The 18161-nt window shown below is 41.7% G+C and overlaps 2 protein-coding genes across 6 annotated transcripts in view; both read left to right on the top strand.

Moving 5' to 3' along the window:
• Positions 1-18161, top strand: part of LOC132131773 (NACHT, LRR and PYD domains-containing protein 3-like) — an 81039-nt gene that overhangs the window by 39313 nt on the left and 23565 nt on the right. The window lies entirely within an intron of this gene.
• Positions 178-10182, top strand: LOC132131776 (NLR family CARD domain-containing protein 3-like). The gene is made up of 5 exons (XM_059543887.1): positions 178-278; positions 410-526; positions 7152-7221; positions 7930-8125; positions 8222-10182. The coding sequence occupies exons 1-5, from the start codon at positions 211-213 to the stop codon at positions 10144-10146; spliced, it is 2376 nt and encodes a 791-aa protein (XP_059399870.1). The 5' UTR covers positions 178-210; the 3' UTR covers positions 10147-10182.

The raw sequence follows: 18161 nt of genomic DNA on the forward strand, positions 1-18161 counted from the left end.
CAAATAAAAACCAAAACAGAACTAAAAGCCCACTGTAATGAATTATCAACTCAAATATTGCATTGTCATTTTGCATATTACATGCCAAATTGAATATTGCTACCCATATGCTTCCATACTGAGGAACCTCCTGTAGTAAAGTGTTTATTTCTCTCTCATCTTTATGTCATTAGAGAAAGATCAGGCTCACATGTATCCAGCTTTGTGTCCATGAAGAATGACCATTCAAAAGAGGGCGGAACACCAAAATTCAGTGAGAAAACACCATCTACGAAAAGGTATTTATTGTGTTTCTTGTTGTTGGTCACAGGTAGGCTGTCACTATCATGAAAAATAATTTCCAGCAAACCCTTTTTCTGAATGGATTAATGCTGGGTTTCCATGAGATTTATTGTTTTGATTGATCTAGTAACAAAGGACATAAGACCACAGTAAATATTGGTTCAGAAATTAGACGGTGGGAAGCTCTAAAAGCACAGAAGGGAATGAAGAATGATGTGGAACTGGCAACTTTTCTTCTCAACAAGTAAGAACACCAGCACATCTTTAAGATAACACAGTTATCTTAGTTTAATTTTATAACACCTTTTAGTTTAATTTGCAACATAAAAAATCAACTATACAGTATTGTTCAAAATAATACCAGTACAATTTGACTAACCAGAATAATCCAGTATATTTTTTATTGCTACGTGGCAAACAAGTTACCAGTAGGTGCAGTAGATTCTCAGAAAACAAACAAGACCCAGCATTCATGATATGCACGCTCTTAAGGCTGTGCAATTGGGCAATTAGTTGAAAGGGGTGTGTTCAAAAAAATAGCAGTGTGGCATTCAATCACTGATGTCATCAATTTTGTGAAAAAAAACGGTGTGAATCAGGTGGCCCCTATTTAAGGATGGAGCCAGCACTTGTTGGACATTCATTTAAAAGCCTGAGGAAATTTTTAAATAAAAATTAACTGAAAATTTAATTAAAAAGTTGATTGGAGAGGGGAAAATCTATAAAGAAAATTATAGGCTGTTCAGCTAAAATGATCTCCAATGCCCTAAAATGGAGAGCAAAACGTACTCGGTTACTAACGTAACCTCGGTTCCCTGAGATGAGGGAACGAGTACTGCGTAAGCTAGCTTACGCTATGGGAAAAGGTCCCCTTTTCTCGAGAATATGAAGCCAAAAATTATCCTTAATTTTTAAATAATGTAAAACGCAGTGCTGCAGCACAGCAGACCTAAGCGAAGCGCTTATTGGCTGTGCTGTGGCAACTGCAGCAACCTATGGTGAGGCGGCGGAGAGGAACGAACCAATGGGGGCGCTTCGCGCCCATTGGACGTCAGAGCGCGCCAAAATAGGCGTGGCTGGAACTATATAAGCCACCGCTTCGCCATAGGGATCAGGTTTTAAATCGACTGAAGCGATCACCCGGTCCGAGCACATAGCACGGCAGGTTACGCAGTACTCGTTCTCTCATCTCAGGGAACCGAGGTTACGTTAGTAACCGAGTACGTTCCCTTTCGAGAGTACTCTCGTACTGCGTAAGCTAGCTTACGCTATGGGAACACAATGTAAAACGCCGTGCGTGCTCGGGAACTTCGACCTGTCACAGCCCGAGGCGAGAGCCCGGGGCTTTATAGCAGGAGAAATCCCAGTCCCAACAGCCAACCTTAGTGAGCTTTATATAGGGAACGAAAAAAGGGGGACGTGATAAGGCTTAGCACGTCTATATAGAAAGTACCCTGGCCTGCAGGGCAGGGACTTGCAGATTATAGAATCTAATAAATGTGGACGGAGAGGCCCAGCCTGCCGCCGCACAGATATCATCCAGTGGTATCCCGCAGGACCACGCCCATGACGAGGCCATACCTCGGGTGGAATGGGCTCTGATGCCGAACGGGCAGTGAAGGCCTTTAGATTTGTAAGCCAGCAAGATAGTGTCTACTATCCATCGCGATAGGCTCTGCTTCGTGGTGGCGAGACCTCGGGTGCGCCCACCAAAGCATATGAAGAGCTGGTCCGACCTCCTGAATGAGGCGGAGCGCGCAATATAGGTTTTGAGAGCCCTGACGGGGCAGATGAAGCTCGCGTTGCTTTCGTCGCTTTGCGAGGAAAGGGCTGACAGCGAGATGACCTGTGCTCTGAACGGTGTTGAGAGCACCTTGGGGACATAGCCGTGTCTTGGTCTGAGAATGACTCTGGAGTCATTAGGCCCAAACTCAAGACAGTCAGCGCTTACAGATAGCGCATGTAAATCCCCCACTCGCTTGACTGAGGCCAGAGCCAGTAGAAAAGCGGTTTTGAACGAAAGAAGCTTCATATCGACAGACTGAAGCGGTTCAAAAGGGGGGCCCTTTAAGGCCTCTAGGACCGTAGACAGGTCCCAGGAAGGGATTGAAGGGGGTCGGGGAGGGTTCATCCGACGAGCTCCCTTAAGGAAATGAATGACCAGTTCGTTTTTTCCCAGTGATAGGCCGGCCACCGGAGCATGAGAAGCTGCAATGGCTGCCACATACACTTTGAGCGTAGACGGGGATCTGCCCGCATCTAAACGCTCCTGTAGGAAGGATAGTATCTCCGTCACGTCACATAAGTGAGGGTCTAGGTTCCGTGTCCCGCACCAGGTGGAGAACACTGACCATTTCTGCGCGTAAAGGCGCCTGGTTGAGGGCGCTCTGGCTTCCATAATGGTCTTTAACACTCCCTCAGGGAGGTTCCCGGGTACCCGTTGAGGGGCCATACATGAAGGGCCCAAAGTTCGGGGTGGGGATGCCAGAGCGCGCCCTTCAGCTGCGTGAGGAGATCTTTCCGCAGTGGTATTGGCCATGGGGCTGTACTGGACAGCTGCATCAGCTCGGAGAACCAAGGTTGGGTCGTCCAGAGTGGGGCTACTAGCAGCATAGCACATCTGCTCTTCCTGACCCGATCGATGACCTGCGGTAGCATCGTGACCGGTGGGAAGGCATAAAGCGGGCGTCTGGGCCAATCGAGGGCCAGCGCATCCCTGCTCTTTGAAAAATATATTGGGCAATGAGCGTTGTCTTCTGAGGCGAAGAGGTCGACCTCTGCCCTGCCGAAGATGCTCCACATCAACTGAACCGTTTGTGGGTGAAGAGACCACTCCCCAGGGGGAACATTCGCCCTGGAAAGCATGTCCGGGCCCCGGTTCAGGATGCCAGGTACATGCGCTGCCTTTAGCGAGCGCAGATTGTAATGTGCCCATGTCAGAAGACGTTCGGTCAGGGTGTGCAAGGTTTTTGACCTGACACCACCCTGGCGATTTATGTAGGCCACCACTGACATGCTGTCTGATCTGACCAGAACGTGGTGGCCCTTTAAAAATGGGAGGAAAGCTTTCAGGGATAGTTCGACCGCTATCATCTCCAGACAGTTTATGTGTAACAGTCGCTCCGGGCTCGACCAGAGGCCGGAGGCAGACCTGCCCTCGTACAGGGTGCCCCAACCGAGGTTGGATGCATCTGTCGAGACTACTTTCCATTTCGAGACAGCGCCCGTGCTTACGCCTAACTGATACCAGTTGGCTATTTTCCAAGGGGCCAGAGCTGTGATGCAGCCGTGGGTCACCTTGATGCGCGCGCGGCCGGAAATCCAGGCGCGCGCTGGAACACGGTCTCTCAGCCAGCATTGTAGTGGGCGCATGCGCAGCAGGCCCAGTTTGAGAACTGCAGAGGCTGATGCCATCAGACCTAGCATTTCTTGAAATCGTTTGAGCGGCTAAAGAGACCCGGCTTTGAACGACACGGCTAGATGCTGAATAGTGAGAGCGCGCTGTGACGTCAGACGCGCTGTACACGTCACAGAGTCTATGTCTATCCCCAAAAAGGAAATCCTCTGGCTGGGAGACAGAGCGCTCTTGACAGTGTTGATCGTGAGACCCAGGCATTCTAAATGGCTGAGGATCCAGGATCTGTGTGTCGTCAGTAGTTCCTCGGAATGGGCTAAAACTAGCCAGTCGTCGAGGTAGTTCAATACTCGCACTCCCCGCATTCTCAGGGGTGCGAGAGCAGCATCCATGCACCGTGTAAATGTACGGGGCGCTACGGAGAGGCCGAATGGAAGAACCATGTACTGATAAGTCTGCCCCTCGAAGGCGAATCTCAAGAATGGCCTGTGATGAGGTGCTATTTGAATGTGAAAGTAAGCGTCTTTCAGATCCACTGAGAAAAACCAATCCCTCGGGCGAATTTGCGCGAGTATTTGTTTGGTAGTTAACATTTTGATCGCGCCATAAGCGCTTTGTTCAAACGTCTGAGATCTAGGATGGGTCTGAGACCGCCATCCTTTTTTGGTACGAGGAAGTAGCGGCTGTAAAAGCCTGACTCGCGCTGCGCAGGGGGGACAGTTTCTATCGCCCCTTTTGCAAGAAGGTTTATCAGTTCGGCGCGAAGGACGTGTGTCATTTCGCTTTTCACTTTCGTTTCGACCACGGCGCGAAAGCGCGGCGGTCTGCGAGCGAACTGGAGCGAGTAACCTCATTTTATTATATTCAAAACCCAATTTGATATGCCGGGGATGGCCTGCCATGCAGCGGCTCGTGCGGCTATGGGTTGAATGTGCTTCGGGCACTGGCCGCCTGTTATGAGGGGACCAGTAGCTCGAGTATGCTGTGCTTGGGACACTGTGGTGACAGCGCTTATTTGTAGGGTTGCGCACTGAGAAGTGGGCACGCGCGCTACATTTAGAGCACCTCCGGCGCGAGCGGGAAGGTGGGCATGAAAGGGGACCCGAGTGTGTTTTTGTGACACTTGGGGGAGTGTGTATACATGTAGGGGTGCGTACTGTGTAGTGGGCACACTGCCTACATAGAAAAAGCTCTTTTTGTGCTTTATTGAGGTCGCCGTGAAAACAGCGTTTGTGTGCAGGCGTGCGTGCATTGTAACAGGCTCGTTTACTGCAGTATAGACATCTCCAACCGCCTTTAGTGAGGGGATTGGAGGAAGTATGTGAGGTTTCTTGTGTGGTGGTCCGGCCGCAGCGGGACTTAACCACGGTCTTTTCAGCATGAAGGTCAGGAGGGCTTCGGAGGCTCGGGGTTCAGCACAATCCTGGGCCGAGGTCCCCGTCTCTCTGGCGGTTTGCGGCTCGTAGAGCGAGAGCGGTGCTGGGTTTTGGTCGCTGGGCGAGACTGTAAGTCTGGCTGCGATGGCTTCGAGGTCTGAGGGGGCGGCGCATTTCTACGGCGTCCCGCAGCAGAGCTAGAGCGTTTCGGCAGGAAGTGTCTCATTGCTTGTGACGTCTTCTGAGCCTCAGTGAAGCGTTCAGCGAAACCCTTAACCGACTGGCCAAAGAGGCCGGAAGGCGAGATAGGAGAGTCAAGAAAGGCGGATTTGTCGGCGTCTTTCATCTCCGTGAGCGTGAGCCAGAGGTGTCGCTCTAAAACAGTGAGGCCTTTGTCGCACGCAGGGCTAGATCAGTAGCGCTGCGGAGATCTTTAAAGTCATAGGTATCTGGGGCAGACTCGTCCAGGTTACGGAGAAGTCTGGCCTGAAAAACCTGCAGCACAGCCATGGTGTGTAGAGCCGAAGCAGCTTGACCAGCGGAGGTGTATGCTCGGCCAGCGAGAGCTGAGGTGGTGCGGCACAGTTTGGATGGATGCACAGGCTTCGACCGCCATCCTGCGGCTGAGGGCGGGCAGAGGTGTGCAGCAATTGCCTCCTCAAGAGGGGGGAGGCTCTCGTAACCATGGTCTCGGGCGCCGTCGACAGAGGAGAGCGCTGACGAGACAGAAGTTTTCAATCGTGCGGAGAATGGGGCTTTCCATGACTTCGTGAGTTCATCGTGAACTTCCGGGAAGAAGGGGGCGTTTCTTTGCGGAGGGGCCGAAGGGCGCCCCTGCAAGAACCATTCGTCCAGCCTGCTTTTAGCGGGCTTGTCTGGAGGAGACCAGTCGAGCTGAAGGTCGCTGACAGCCCTTGTAAGCACGCGAGTAAGCTCCACGTCGATATCAGCGCGTTGTCCGGTGCAGCTGGGGGCTGTAGAGGGGGGGGGGGGTCAGCAATGGAGCCCGACCATTCCTCACTACTGGATGCGGCGAGAGAAAGGCTGTCGTGTCTGTCCTCTTCCGTCTCAGGCGCTCCGAAGGAGAAGGGGGCGCTGGTGAGCAGAGACTGGCGCTGCTCGTCCACGAAGAGGACAGGCGAAGGAGAGAGAGCGGGCGAGGCACGCGGGGAGTGTTCCGGCGTGAGCTCGCGTGTAGCAGTGTGCTCAGGCATTCTCTGATCGCGGCGTTTCTTACGCGGCACTTGAGAGAGAAGAGGCGGAGCGGGTGGAGCATCGTGGCTGGTTTGAGCTAATCGAGCCCGCAGGGTCGATATAGCCATGTTGTCGCACTCAGGGCAGCCGCCCTTGGAGAGTGCGTTCTCAGCATGCTCGCGGCCCAGGCAGGAGACACAGAGGATGTGGCGGTCCTCGCTGGGCAGAGGGCCTCGGCAGGAAGCGCAGGCCCGAGGCATTTGAAACAACGCCTCGAATTTTGGAGAAAAAAGTGTGATGCAGCGGCAAACACACTAGCTTTATAAAGGATATAGTCACGCCGGATGGCGCAGCAGGAAGCGAGTGCTGAAGGCGGCGTCGAGATGAAGCACGAGCCGACGTCCTCAGATCTGCGTTGCAGTGCTATCCCGCTGAGAGGCTTTTCGACGGCGTGTAGAGGCTTCTCCGGAGAAGACAGCGAAGTGCAGGTGAGATCGCTGAAGGAGATGAAATCTGATCCCTATGGCGAAGCGGTGGCTTATATAGTTCCAGCCACGCCTATTTTGGCACGCTCTGACGTCCAATGGGCGCGAAGCGCCCCCATTGGTTCGTTCCTCTCCGCCTCCTCACAATAGGTTGCTGCAGTTGCCACAGCACAGCCAATAAGCGCGCGAGCCGCTTCGCTTAGGTCTGCTGTGCTGCAGCACTGCGTTTTACATTATTTAAAAATTAAGGATAATTTTTGGCTTCATATTCTCGAGAAAAGGGGACCTTTTCCCATAGCGTAAGCTAGCTTACGCAGTACGAGAGTACTCTCGAAAGGGAACCAGAGAGACGTGGAAGAAAAAAACAAAAACAAAAAAGGTTTCTCACAAATTTATCTTATATCAGAAATGTTGTATTTTATTTAATATGAACAATGGCCAAATTTATTTTTCTTACAGAATTCAACATGAGAAATCAGACTTCCAGAATTACCGCTTCAAAAGAGAAAATCTTGTCTGGATCTTCAAGGTAGGGTAAAATAATTATTATTCAACAAATGCAAATTTCTATTTGTTTAAAATATATATATATATATATATTTCATGTTGATAGAGGGAATAGCTTATAAAACAACCTCAACTTTATACAGCTTTATAACTGCATGTGCTATGGTGCAAACAGTAGGAAGATAGACAAGATCACTTCTAATTTGATAGCTTAAGAAATTATTAAATTAGAATCTTAAATGGTATTTAGCAACTTCATGATTTAGGTTACAGTCATGTAGTCAATCAGAAATGTTCATTTTCCCTACCTCAGTTCTGGTACTTTTGTTACAGTTTTTGTCTGAGAAGTTTATTAGCATTTAATATTGCATCAAAGGAGTCTTGTGATCTTTTAGCAGTGATGCTAATAAGTCTGTAGTTACAGTGTGCCTGCTAAAATGCATATAGGGGAAACACATTGTTGTGATGTTTTCTCAGGTGCTCTCAGTAATTTTACTTAAAATAACTGCATGAAGTTTGTTCATGATAACTGATAGTCTAAAATCAGATTAAATGTTACTTTTTGATGTTGTTTTTTTTCTGTACTATTGCTACTTTGCTGTTAAATTTCTAACATTATCACAGCTTTGTAAATGCTTGTTACTGCCACCTGTCTGTAATTTGTTTAACCTTATTTTTCATATGTGGATGTAAGATTTAATTACGTTTTGGTTTTATTTTTTGATTTTAGGATCTTGAGGACAAAATAATTATATTTCTGAAGAATGAACTGATAAAGTTGAAGAAAATATTAAAAAAAGAGAACACACAATACTTTGTGCAGGATTTTATAAAGGACACGTGTGAAATCAAAGAAGCAGCTTTTGATATCGTAGTTTATTTTCTAAAACTTATGAAGCAAGATGAGATTGCAGACACTTTAAAAGGTAAGAGGCTCATGAGTCTGTTTAAATAAATAATAATAATTATAATAAGGAAAGAAGAGTAAGATTAAGTGTTTTTGTTGTGTGTTTTTTCATAAGAGCTGATCTTCATTCATCAACAACAACTTAAATCGAACCTGAAGCAAAAGTATCAATGTGTGTTTGAAGGAATTGCAAAGCAAGGTGATTGTACACTTCTGAATAAAATCTACACTGATCTTTATATTACTCAGGGTTGTAGTGAGCAGGTTAATACTGAACATGAGTTAAGACAGATAGAAGTTGCTTCCAGGCAACATGAATCACAGGAGATACAGGTTGAATGCAATAATTTATTTGAAGCAACCGAACAAAACAAGAAGATCAAAACTGTAATGACAAAAGGAGTTGCTGGTATTGGAAAATCCATCTCTGTGCAAAAGTTTGTTCTGGATTGGGCTGAAGGAAAAGAAAATCAAGACATCAGCTTCATATTTCCTCTTCCTTTCCGAGAGATGAATTTCAAGGAGAAAGAAAAACTTAGTTTGATGAGCCTGATAAGTCAGTTTTTCCCAGAGGCAAAAGAACTGAACCTTACGAAAAATGCTAAATTTAAAGTCTTATTCATTCTTGATGGACTGGATGAATGTCGTCTTCCACTAAACTTTGAGGGTAATGGGACGTGTCGTGATGTATCATCACCAGCTTCTCTGGATGTTCTCCTAACGAACCTCATCAAGGGAAATCTGCTTCCTTCTGCTCTCATCTGGATCACCACCAGACCAGCAGCTGCCAGTAAGATTCCTCCTGACTGTATTGACCGGCTGACAGAGATACGAGGATTCAATGATGCACAAAAGGAGGAGTACTTCAAAAAAAGGTTCATGGATGAGAATCAGGCCAAAGAAATCATTGATCATGTTAAACAATCAAAGAGTCTCTTTATCATGTGCCACATCCCAGTCTTCTGCTGGATTTCAGCCACTGTTCTCCAGAATATTTTAGAGGAGAAAGGAAAGAATGATCTGAAAAACAATCAAGCTGATGGCGCCTCCAAAACACTGCAGAGATCAAATACTGAAGACACTCCCAAGACTCTGACACAAATGTACACACATTTTCTCCACTTTCAGATACTGCAGAGTAGACGAAAGTATGATGCAAAATACACTGCAGATGTTTCATGGGATAAAGATGTCATTCTTTCACTGGGGAAACTGGCATTTGATCAGCTGAAAAGAAACAATGTGATCTTCTATGACACAGATCTGGAAGCCTGTGGTATTGATGTCTATAAGGCATCCGTGTATTCAGGCATGTGTACCCAAATATTTAAGGTGGAAAAAGGCATAGCTCTTGGTACCATGTACTGCTTTGTTCACATGAGCATTCAAGAGTTTATTGCAGCCCTTTATGCACATCTTTTTCTAGACCTCAACAAGAAAAATGCATTTTCTACAGAACAGGAAAACAAAAATGAAACTCCGTTTGATTTGCTCAAGACTGCAGTGGACAAGGCACTCGAGAGTGACACTGGACACTTGGACCTTTTCCTTCGCTTCCTCCTTGGTCTGTCAATTGCATCTAAAAAAACACTCTTACGAGGTCTGTTGACACAGCAAAATGGTGATGAACAAAGCAAAATGGAAATAGTTCAGTACATCAAGCAGAAATTAGATGAAAATTTGTCTCCAGAGAGATCCATCAATCTGTTCTACTGTCTGAATGAACTGAATGATCAAACTCTGGTGAAAGAGATTCAGATCCACATTAACAAAGGAAGTCTATCATCTGCTGACCTTTCTCCTGCCCAGTGGTCTGCTTTGGCCTTTGTGTTGTTGACATCAGATGAGGAGATGGAGGAGTTTGAGCTTCAGAAATTCAAGAAATCAGACGAGTGTCTCATTCGACTATCACCAGTCATAAAAACTTCCAGAAAAGCTAAGTTAGTATTTTTTCCTATTTTTGCACTCATCTGTAAAACATCTTTGTCAATAACATTCTTTAATTTTCTGAATCATGTACCACCTGCAATTAAATTCTAGACAACATGACAAAATTATTCTTCTTATATAGTTTAAGAGATTAGACCCATGTTAAATTTTTATATTCATTTTCTTTTAACAACATTAATCTGAGGCCACATCCGTCATGCCCATGGACAATTTTTTTGGTCTTTATTTGGTCTTTCCTGCTCCTTTTCTCATTTTGTTCATTTTATTTCAGCTGTGTCCCATTTATTCCCCACTTAGTTCATGTTTTTAATGTAGCCCTGTGTTTTCCTGAGTCCTGCGTCCAGTATTATACCTCAACCCTGTGTTCTACTTGTGTGTTCCTTCATGTAAGTCTTTATTTTGGATTAATAAAGATTGTCCATGGTGTTATTCCCCGTCGTCTCCACACTCCTCTTTCCTACACAGTAGGCAAACCATGGAACATCCACATGAAGCCAGAGCTTTCCCTATCCAATCTTTTTTTTATGTTCTAAAAAAAAAATCTGTAAATATGGAGTTGTCTCAGGAAATATATACATACAAACAAAACCACTGAAACCTTACACCTCACTCCCCTGATCTCAAGAGATGCACTAGCGATTGATGCTAGAGGCTGCAGCCATTAAGCATCCTTGTTAGTGTGTCAACCTCCCATGCCAGAGACCCGGGTTTGAAGCCCACTTGGAGCAAGGATGAGGTGTGGCGGTGAGGACCCGGGAGAGAGGGGTTACATTGGTAACCCAGATGGGAGTGAGGTTTAGGGGGGTGAGTGTAACAGAGGTCCGGGAGAGAGGGGTTACACATGTGCATTAACTTTATGTGCTGTATACAAACATGTTTGCTATTGCAATTTTTTTTTCTTTAGTAAATATAATAGGCTCAGTAGCTTCTGCAGCAAGAACACAAGCATGTAGTCTGCCATTGCTGTTGTTGTTGCTGTTAAGTGACATAGCGGTGTATGACTAGGACGAGACATGGGGTGAAGACATAATTTTTTCACAAAAATACGGATTGGATGTACACATGATCCGCAAGGCTGTCATTTTCAGATTTATCCATTCTGGGCCGGTTTCAAAAAAATTTTGATTTTAGGCTCCCGAAACATCAGATCCGTGTGGACGAAATGTACGATACAAAAATTTTTTGTATAAAACTAAACGTATCTCAATGTGGATGGGGTCTTATTTAAACATGTATATGGTTAAATACTATCAGTATGATTTAGGGCTACAACAGCTAATCAAAATTTATAATGAAAATGTAATTATTCATAAATCAAATCTGTGCGCTTTGCACTGAAAGCAGCTGCTAGTCATGTCACTTTAAATGCATCTAAATTATAGTAGAATGCTCTATATTATGCAATTCAAACAAACATAGAAGCATTTAGTTAAAGTGGCCGTGTCAGGAGCTCTGACAGATATTTGTGTTTAATGTATGTTTACAATGCTACATGTAACTTAATTACATTTAATAACAACATTAACTATTATTGAAATGGGGTATAAATATAATTACTATTTTCACATGAGTGAATGTTTTAGATTAGAGGTGTTAAACTCTGGCCTAGTCCACATGTACACGAGTATTTTTATAGTGTAGTGTGAGTATTTCCTCATTTGTCTAAAAAAAATCTTGTCCACATGAAAATGCAAAAACGCGATATGAAGTGCTGACAAGAGCCTAACCGTTGAACCCTAACTGATAAGCGATGTTGGCCAATCAGAAGCCAGAAAAAAGGTTATTACCAGTTGTTCCTGTGCTCGCTGTGATATCACAAGCCAAAATGTCCAGTTTCACCAGCTACATGACAACACTGCAAACGGAATTTCAGGAAATCTTCACCCTGGCAAGAGTTTTCAAAAATATTCAGTTTCAGTGACCTGATACTGCCTTTGCATGTGGACAAATGGACAAACTGCATAGAAAAAGCTGCAGCTTTGAAAATACCCATGTTCGTGTGGACAGGGCCTGAGTTCCTGGAGGGCAACAGCCTTGCAGAGTTTAGATTCAACCCTAATTAAACACACCTGATCCAGCTAATCAAGTCCTCAGTCTTATTTGATCAGTTTAGTGCTAATTTATCAAATTAACATTTTACAGATTAATCAAATATCAAAATAATGTTAGCTGCAGCCCAACATCAAAACCATAAGCCAAAAAAATGTTTACATGTTTAAAATTATTTTATTTAGCAAATATCTATGTCTCTGAAAACTACTAATCACAATATATGTAATATTTAGGTAAAAACTAAATATTTTTTTAACAAATCTAATTCTGTGATTACATTTCTCTTGTAGACTAAATAATTGTAATTTAACAGACAGAAGCTGTTTAGCTCTGGCCACAGTTCTTGGATCAAATTCCAATCTGAAAGATCTAAACATGAACAATAACAATCTGCAGGATTCAGGATTGATTTATCTCTGTACTGGACTTAAGAGTGTAAAGTGTGAATTGGAGATACTAAGGTAAGTTGTGTGACAACAGACAAAAATTTTGTTCAAGCTACCTTGAAGCTGCCTTTACAGTTATAAATGTGTAAATCTTTCTTAATATCTTCTCTTAATATCTTATTTTTTTCTATAAATACACAAGTCAGAGATCACTAAACTTCAGTATGCAAAGCAAGACAAAAACTTTTCCTGTTTTTGTGTTTTCACTCTGCTCTTTTTACATTTCGTGAATGGAAGTAAATGGCTTTTCTTGTCTCTGTATATTATAAAAAAACATGAGGTTCTTTGACTCTCCCTAATTTGTTTCAGACTCATGTTTTACATTGTGCATTATAGAGCTTAAATAAATTAAAAAACTTTTTTTCAGGCTCAGAAATTGTGTTCTAACAGAGAAAAGCTGTTCAGCTATTGCTTCAGTTCTCAGTTCACACTCGAGCAGTCTGAAAGATCTTGACCTGAGCGATAATAAATTACAGGATTCAGGAGTGATGCTGCTCTCTGATGGACTGAAGGAGAACTGTAAACTGGAGAAACTCAGGTGAGATGATGTCTGACATATTAAATGTCTCTGGGCCTGTTAATTTGATCCATATTGAGTAATGGGTTTTGTTTGAAATTAATTGTAATTAATTTGTTAAAGGAACAGAATTCATCATTTATTTTATGGGTTGATATTTTTTAATTTCTAGAATAACTGATTAATCATCTGAATTTTACATTTTCATTCCTGTTCTAGACTTTCAAACTGCAATATCGCTGAAGAAGGTTATAATGCTCTGGCTTCAGCTCTGAGATCAAACCCTTCACACCTGATAGAGCTGGATCTCAGAGGAAATGATCCTGGACAATCAGGAGTGAAGGAGCTTGATGATTTACTACAGGATCCGAACTGTCATCTGAAGACACTGAGGTGAGACGAGATGAAGTAACACAACAATTGAAATGCAGATTATTTATACATACAGATTATACATATTCTTTTTCTAATACAATAAGAAGCACAGTCTATTACTGTTGTTGTCATCAGTCTTAACACAAATATTTAAATAAAAATTTTATGGGATTGGTTACCTCAAAATATAATTCACTCACTCAGGTTTTTGGGTCCTGCTGCCAATGAAGCCTGTCATCATGTGACTGGAATTTTGGGTAAAAACCCATTACTCCTGAGAGATCTGAATCTGAGTGACCGTGAACTAGGAGACACTCGAGTGATTCAGATTGCTGCTCTACTGCGGGATAAACACTGTAAACTTAACACACTGAAGTGAGTATTGTACATGGATTAATATATAAGATGTAAAACCTGCTGACAAATCTTTAAAATATAACATTTCTTTATATTATATTAAATAAGGTTTTCAGATAAACTGAAGAATGCGTGCGAGTATACATTTATTAATGTGTAGTGTTTTCTGTATCTTTGTGCTTTTGTTTGATTCACTAAACTTTAATATTAACAAAAATAAATAAATAAAATAAGAAAAGAAACTTGGCTTGAGCAGAACTGAGAACACCAACTATACATCCATTAATGGACAACATTAGACAATGAATACTAAAAAAAACAAAGGCTTAAATACATGGGGAATTAGACTAACAAAGATACAGGTGCAAACAATCAGGGAGTAATGAATGGAAACACAGGGATGGTAAAATTACCAGCTAATTTCACAAAATCATAAAGATACAGAATACAGTATGGAATTTATCTTTGATATCAAATGATTAAAATCTAGATAACTATGGAGACTAAAATGTAATTTTAATTTCGGTTTTAAACTTTTGTTTGACTACAACATTTTTATAAGAAATATTTAGAAATTTAAATGAAGAAAGTAATATAATTTAAAACAATTTTTTATATATATATATAGACTCTCGGACTGCAGTATCACTGAAGAAGGTTATAAAGCTCTTGCTTCAGCTCTGAGATCAAACCCTTCACACCTGATAGAGCTGGATCTCACAAGAAATGATCCTGGACAATCAGGAGTGAAGATGTTCATGGATTTACAGCAGGATGGATGCTGTAAATTAAAGACCATCAGGTGATATTTGTCTTCAAATGTTTAAAAAAAAGCCACACAATAGAAACTGATGCTTAAATTCTGAATAAAAATTACACAAAGTAGAATTTGCTGAAATTAAATTTAAAGAAATGATGTTTTTATTAACAAGATTCGGGAGGAGCGCGTCAGATACTTAGCCTAATCGACACAGGTGGACCATAATCAAGTAATCAATCCCATAGTATAAATATCGCTGACTTACCTCTATCCAATAGACGGGGAAGGGGGGGTACTCTAGGTTCGGGCCATTCCCGAGCTCGGAGCCCTTCCCTGGACAGCACGCCAAATACGCATTCCATACTTCAGCTAATTATATGTAAGCGTGAACTAGTGAAATGCTATACCATCTGAATTTCACTAGTCTGGATCTCAATCTGGATCCTAATTTTTATATATATAATTATATTTTTTCCAAGTAGAACTGGAAGCAGTAATTATTATAACTATGATGTTAAAACTACACTGGACCCATAAGGAGAATGAGAGATGCAAAAGACATGACATTTAGCATGACTATCTAATCTAGGTTCTTTTTTACATCCTTTAGGTTTTTGAGAAGTCCTGCTGCACAGGAAGCATGTGAGTATCTTACTGAAGCTCTGGGTATAAATCCATTACTTCTGAAAGAACTGGATCTGAGTGAAGATAAATTAGGAGATCTGGATGGGGAGAAGCTCTCTGCTCTTTTGATGGATTCTCATAGCAAACTGGAGAAAATTAAGTGAGTATACATAATTTCTACATAACAACATCTCTCTTTAGTCATTATAAAAGACTTCCAGTAACGTGTGAGCAGATATGAAGATCTGTTGATCTAATGTGTGTTGGATATGTGCTGAATAATAAATAATGCTGTTTTTGTATTCAGGCTGAATAATTGTGAGCTGACAGAGAAAAAATGTTCAGTTCTAGCTACTGTTCTCTCCTCCAAAACCATCCTGAAAGAGATGGAGCTGAACAACAGCCGTCTGCTGGACTCAGGAGTCAAAGAGATCTGTGAGGGACTGAAGAATCCTGTGTGTGAGCTGAAGATACTCAAGTGAGTACATTTCACCAGCAGCTAAACTGGTAATTACATTAACTGTATGTTGTCAGGTATGTACTGTAAACATAACCACAATATTTTTTTTTTGCTGAACAAAGTCATGTTTACATGCTTATTTGTTAACATAAGAATGAATGTCACTAACATATTAACCAATTGTACTGCTTCTGTCGTCTTGTCGGTATTGTGGGTCAGAGAGGGCAATCAGGCAGCTGCTCCGAAGACTAATTGATGTTGTTAATTAAAAACTGCTTAGTTTCAGTCATGCTTAGTTTCAGCAGAATTCCATTAATTAAATCAAGCTCTTTGAAAATAAGACAATTAAACCCAACCCTTTTAAAATAGTAATATGTTATACATTTCTTTGAAACTAACACCTAAAAGGAACACAATTTTTTCAACCATAATGTAGGGAATTTCCATATATACATACTCAATGCTCATTTCATTTAGCACACTGCTTATTAAAATACATATCTAATCAAACAAACACAAAGCAGCAATTAAAAAAATGTAGTCATGTGGACATTGTCTAACCCAACTGGTGAAGTCCAAACTGATCATCGGAATGGAGAATAAAGGTTATTTAAGGCTACATTTACACTACAGGCCAGTGTGGCCAAAATTAATTTTTTGTGCTCAGGTGACTCAGATCTGTTTTTCTTATGACAGTTGGAACAGCACGAACCACATGGAAATTGATCTTTTCAATTACCATTTGTGTCACTTCCATATCTGGTACTAAATCTGATACAGGTCAGATGTTTTGCAGTGTGACCGCAGTGTGAATGGTCATCTTGGATTTCATGCAGCTTTTACGTCACTCTAGATCAACATTTATCACAATTCTTTGCTCACTGGAGACACTTCAAATATACAAGCAAAACATGAGGGCTCGTATCATAAAAGTTTCCAATCTGCTTTCTTGTGTCATATCCTTGTCTCGATTTTCATATTGCCTGCAAATAATTTTGCTGGCTTCTGCTGCAGAAAACACTATAAATAAATGAATAAATAATCACTTACTTCATGTTTAATTCCATATGACAGCTCACTATGCAAGTGTTGCCAATTGCACAGTTTTCCCACAGAATTAGGCTACTTTTTAACTGTTGCCACGGGTTGTTTCTCAACTCTGTGGGTTGAAGCGACCCGACTAACACAATATTTACCCCTTATTTACAACTTAATAGAATATTACAATTATTTTATTTTATTGATATTTTCATATTAAACCATAGAGCTTTTATTTTGGTGGAGATCCATTGAGTTCTTAAAGCTTCTCTTTTGTTGACAACAAATGTATCAAATGATTAATTAAATATTATAATTTGGGATGGTGGTTGGCAGCTCTTTGCAAAGTTTAGAGTGACAAATTGTACCAGCAAAATTGGAGGTCAAAATGCAAATGGGTTGGGTGGTCTGATAACATTCACACCAGTGACAGGAATATTACGAGTCTGATAATGATGCAAATATTATGCATTTACATGATGCAAGAAATGTAATGAAGAATTGTAAAATATCAGTTTCAATAAGGCTTGGAAGTAATAAAATATTTAAAGCCTAGAATTGTATACCTGTCTGAGATACATTGCAGTATGAGTGAGAGTGTGCTGTTTTACAGAGCTGTTTTTAGCTGATACATACTGATAATTGGCATTCAGCTTTATTTAATGAACATTTGTTACTGTACAAATCATTCAGTCTAAAACTAGAAGCTGTGTTTCTACATGTGTTATTTGTTTATCTGCATATCTGGTCATTTATTCAAATGCAGTGGGATTTAGTCATATATTGTAATTGAACTACACTGTTCATTTGAACTCATGTATTTATTTATTTCTAGACTTTCAGACTGCAGTATCACTGAAGAAGGTTATAAAGCTCTGGCTTCAGCTCTGAGATCAAACCCTTCACACCTGATAGAGCTGGATCTCACAGGAAATGATCCTGGACAATCAGGAGTGAAACAGCTCAATGATTTACTACAGGATGGGTGCTGTAAATTTACCATCAGGTGAAGAAATCTTGGTATCTTCTTTTAAAGTTGTACTTTAAAATTAACTTTCTGCATTGAATTGCAGATATAAACAATGGTTATATGAAACATAACTCAAACAAATCTAATTAAATATTTTAATTAATGGAAAATGGTTTTCCATATCAAGTAGAGGAAAAAATTATGGAATCATTTAATGTAGAGGAAAAATTATGGATTCAGATTGTAATTTGAATTTCTGACACCAATAGCGGCACATATCTAAAATGCTAATTAGTCACATGTTAAAAAAGAGTGCTTACTGACCTTTACGAGCTTTTGAACTTGGCTAATTGAAAGGAAACATGGCCCCAACAAGAGCGCTGTCAGTTGAAATGATGGAAAGGATTGTAAAACTCCTTCAAGAAGAAAATCCAACATGGAGTGTGACTAACGTCACAGTCAACTGTTCCTCTTCAGGAACTCGAGCTGCGTCGAAACGCTTTGGG

The sequence above is a fragment of the Carassius carassius genome, chromosome 48 (assembly GCF_963082965.1).
Source record: "Carassius carassius chromosome 48, fCarCar2.1, whole genome shotgun sequence".
Classification (NCBI taxonomy): domain Eukaryota; kingdom Metazoa; phylum Chordata; class Actinopteri; order Cypriniformes; family Cyprinidae; genus Carassius; species Carassius carassius.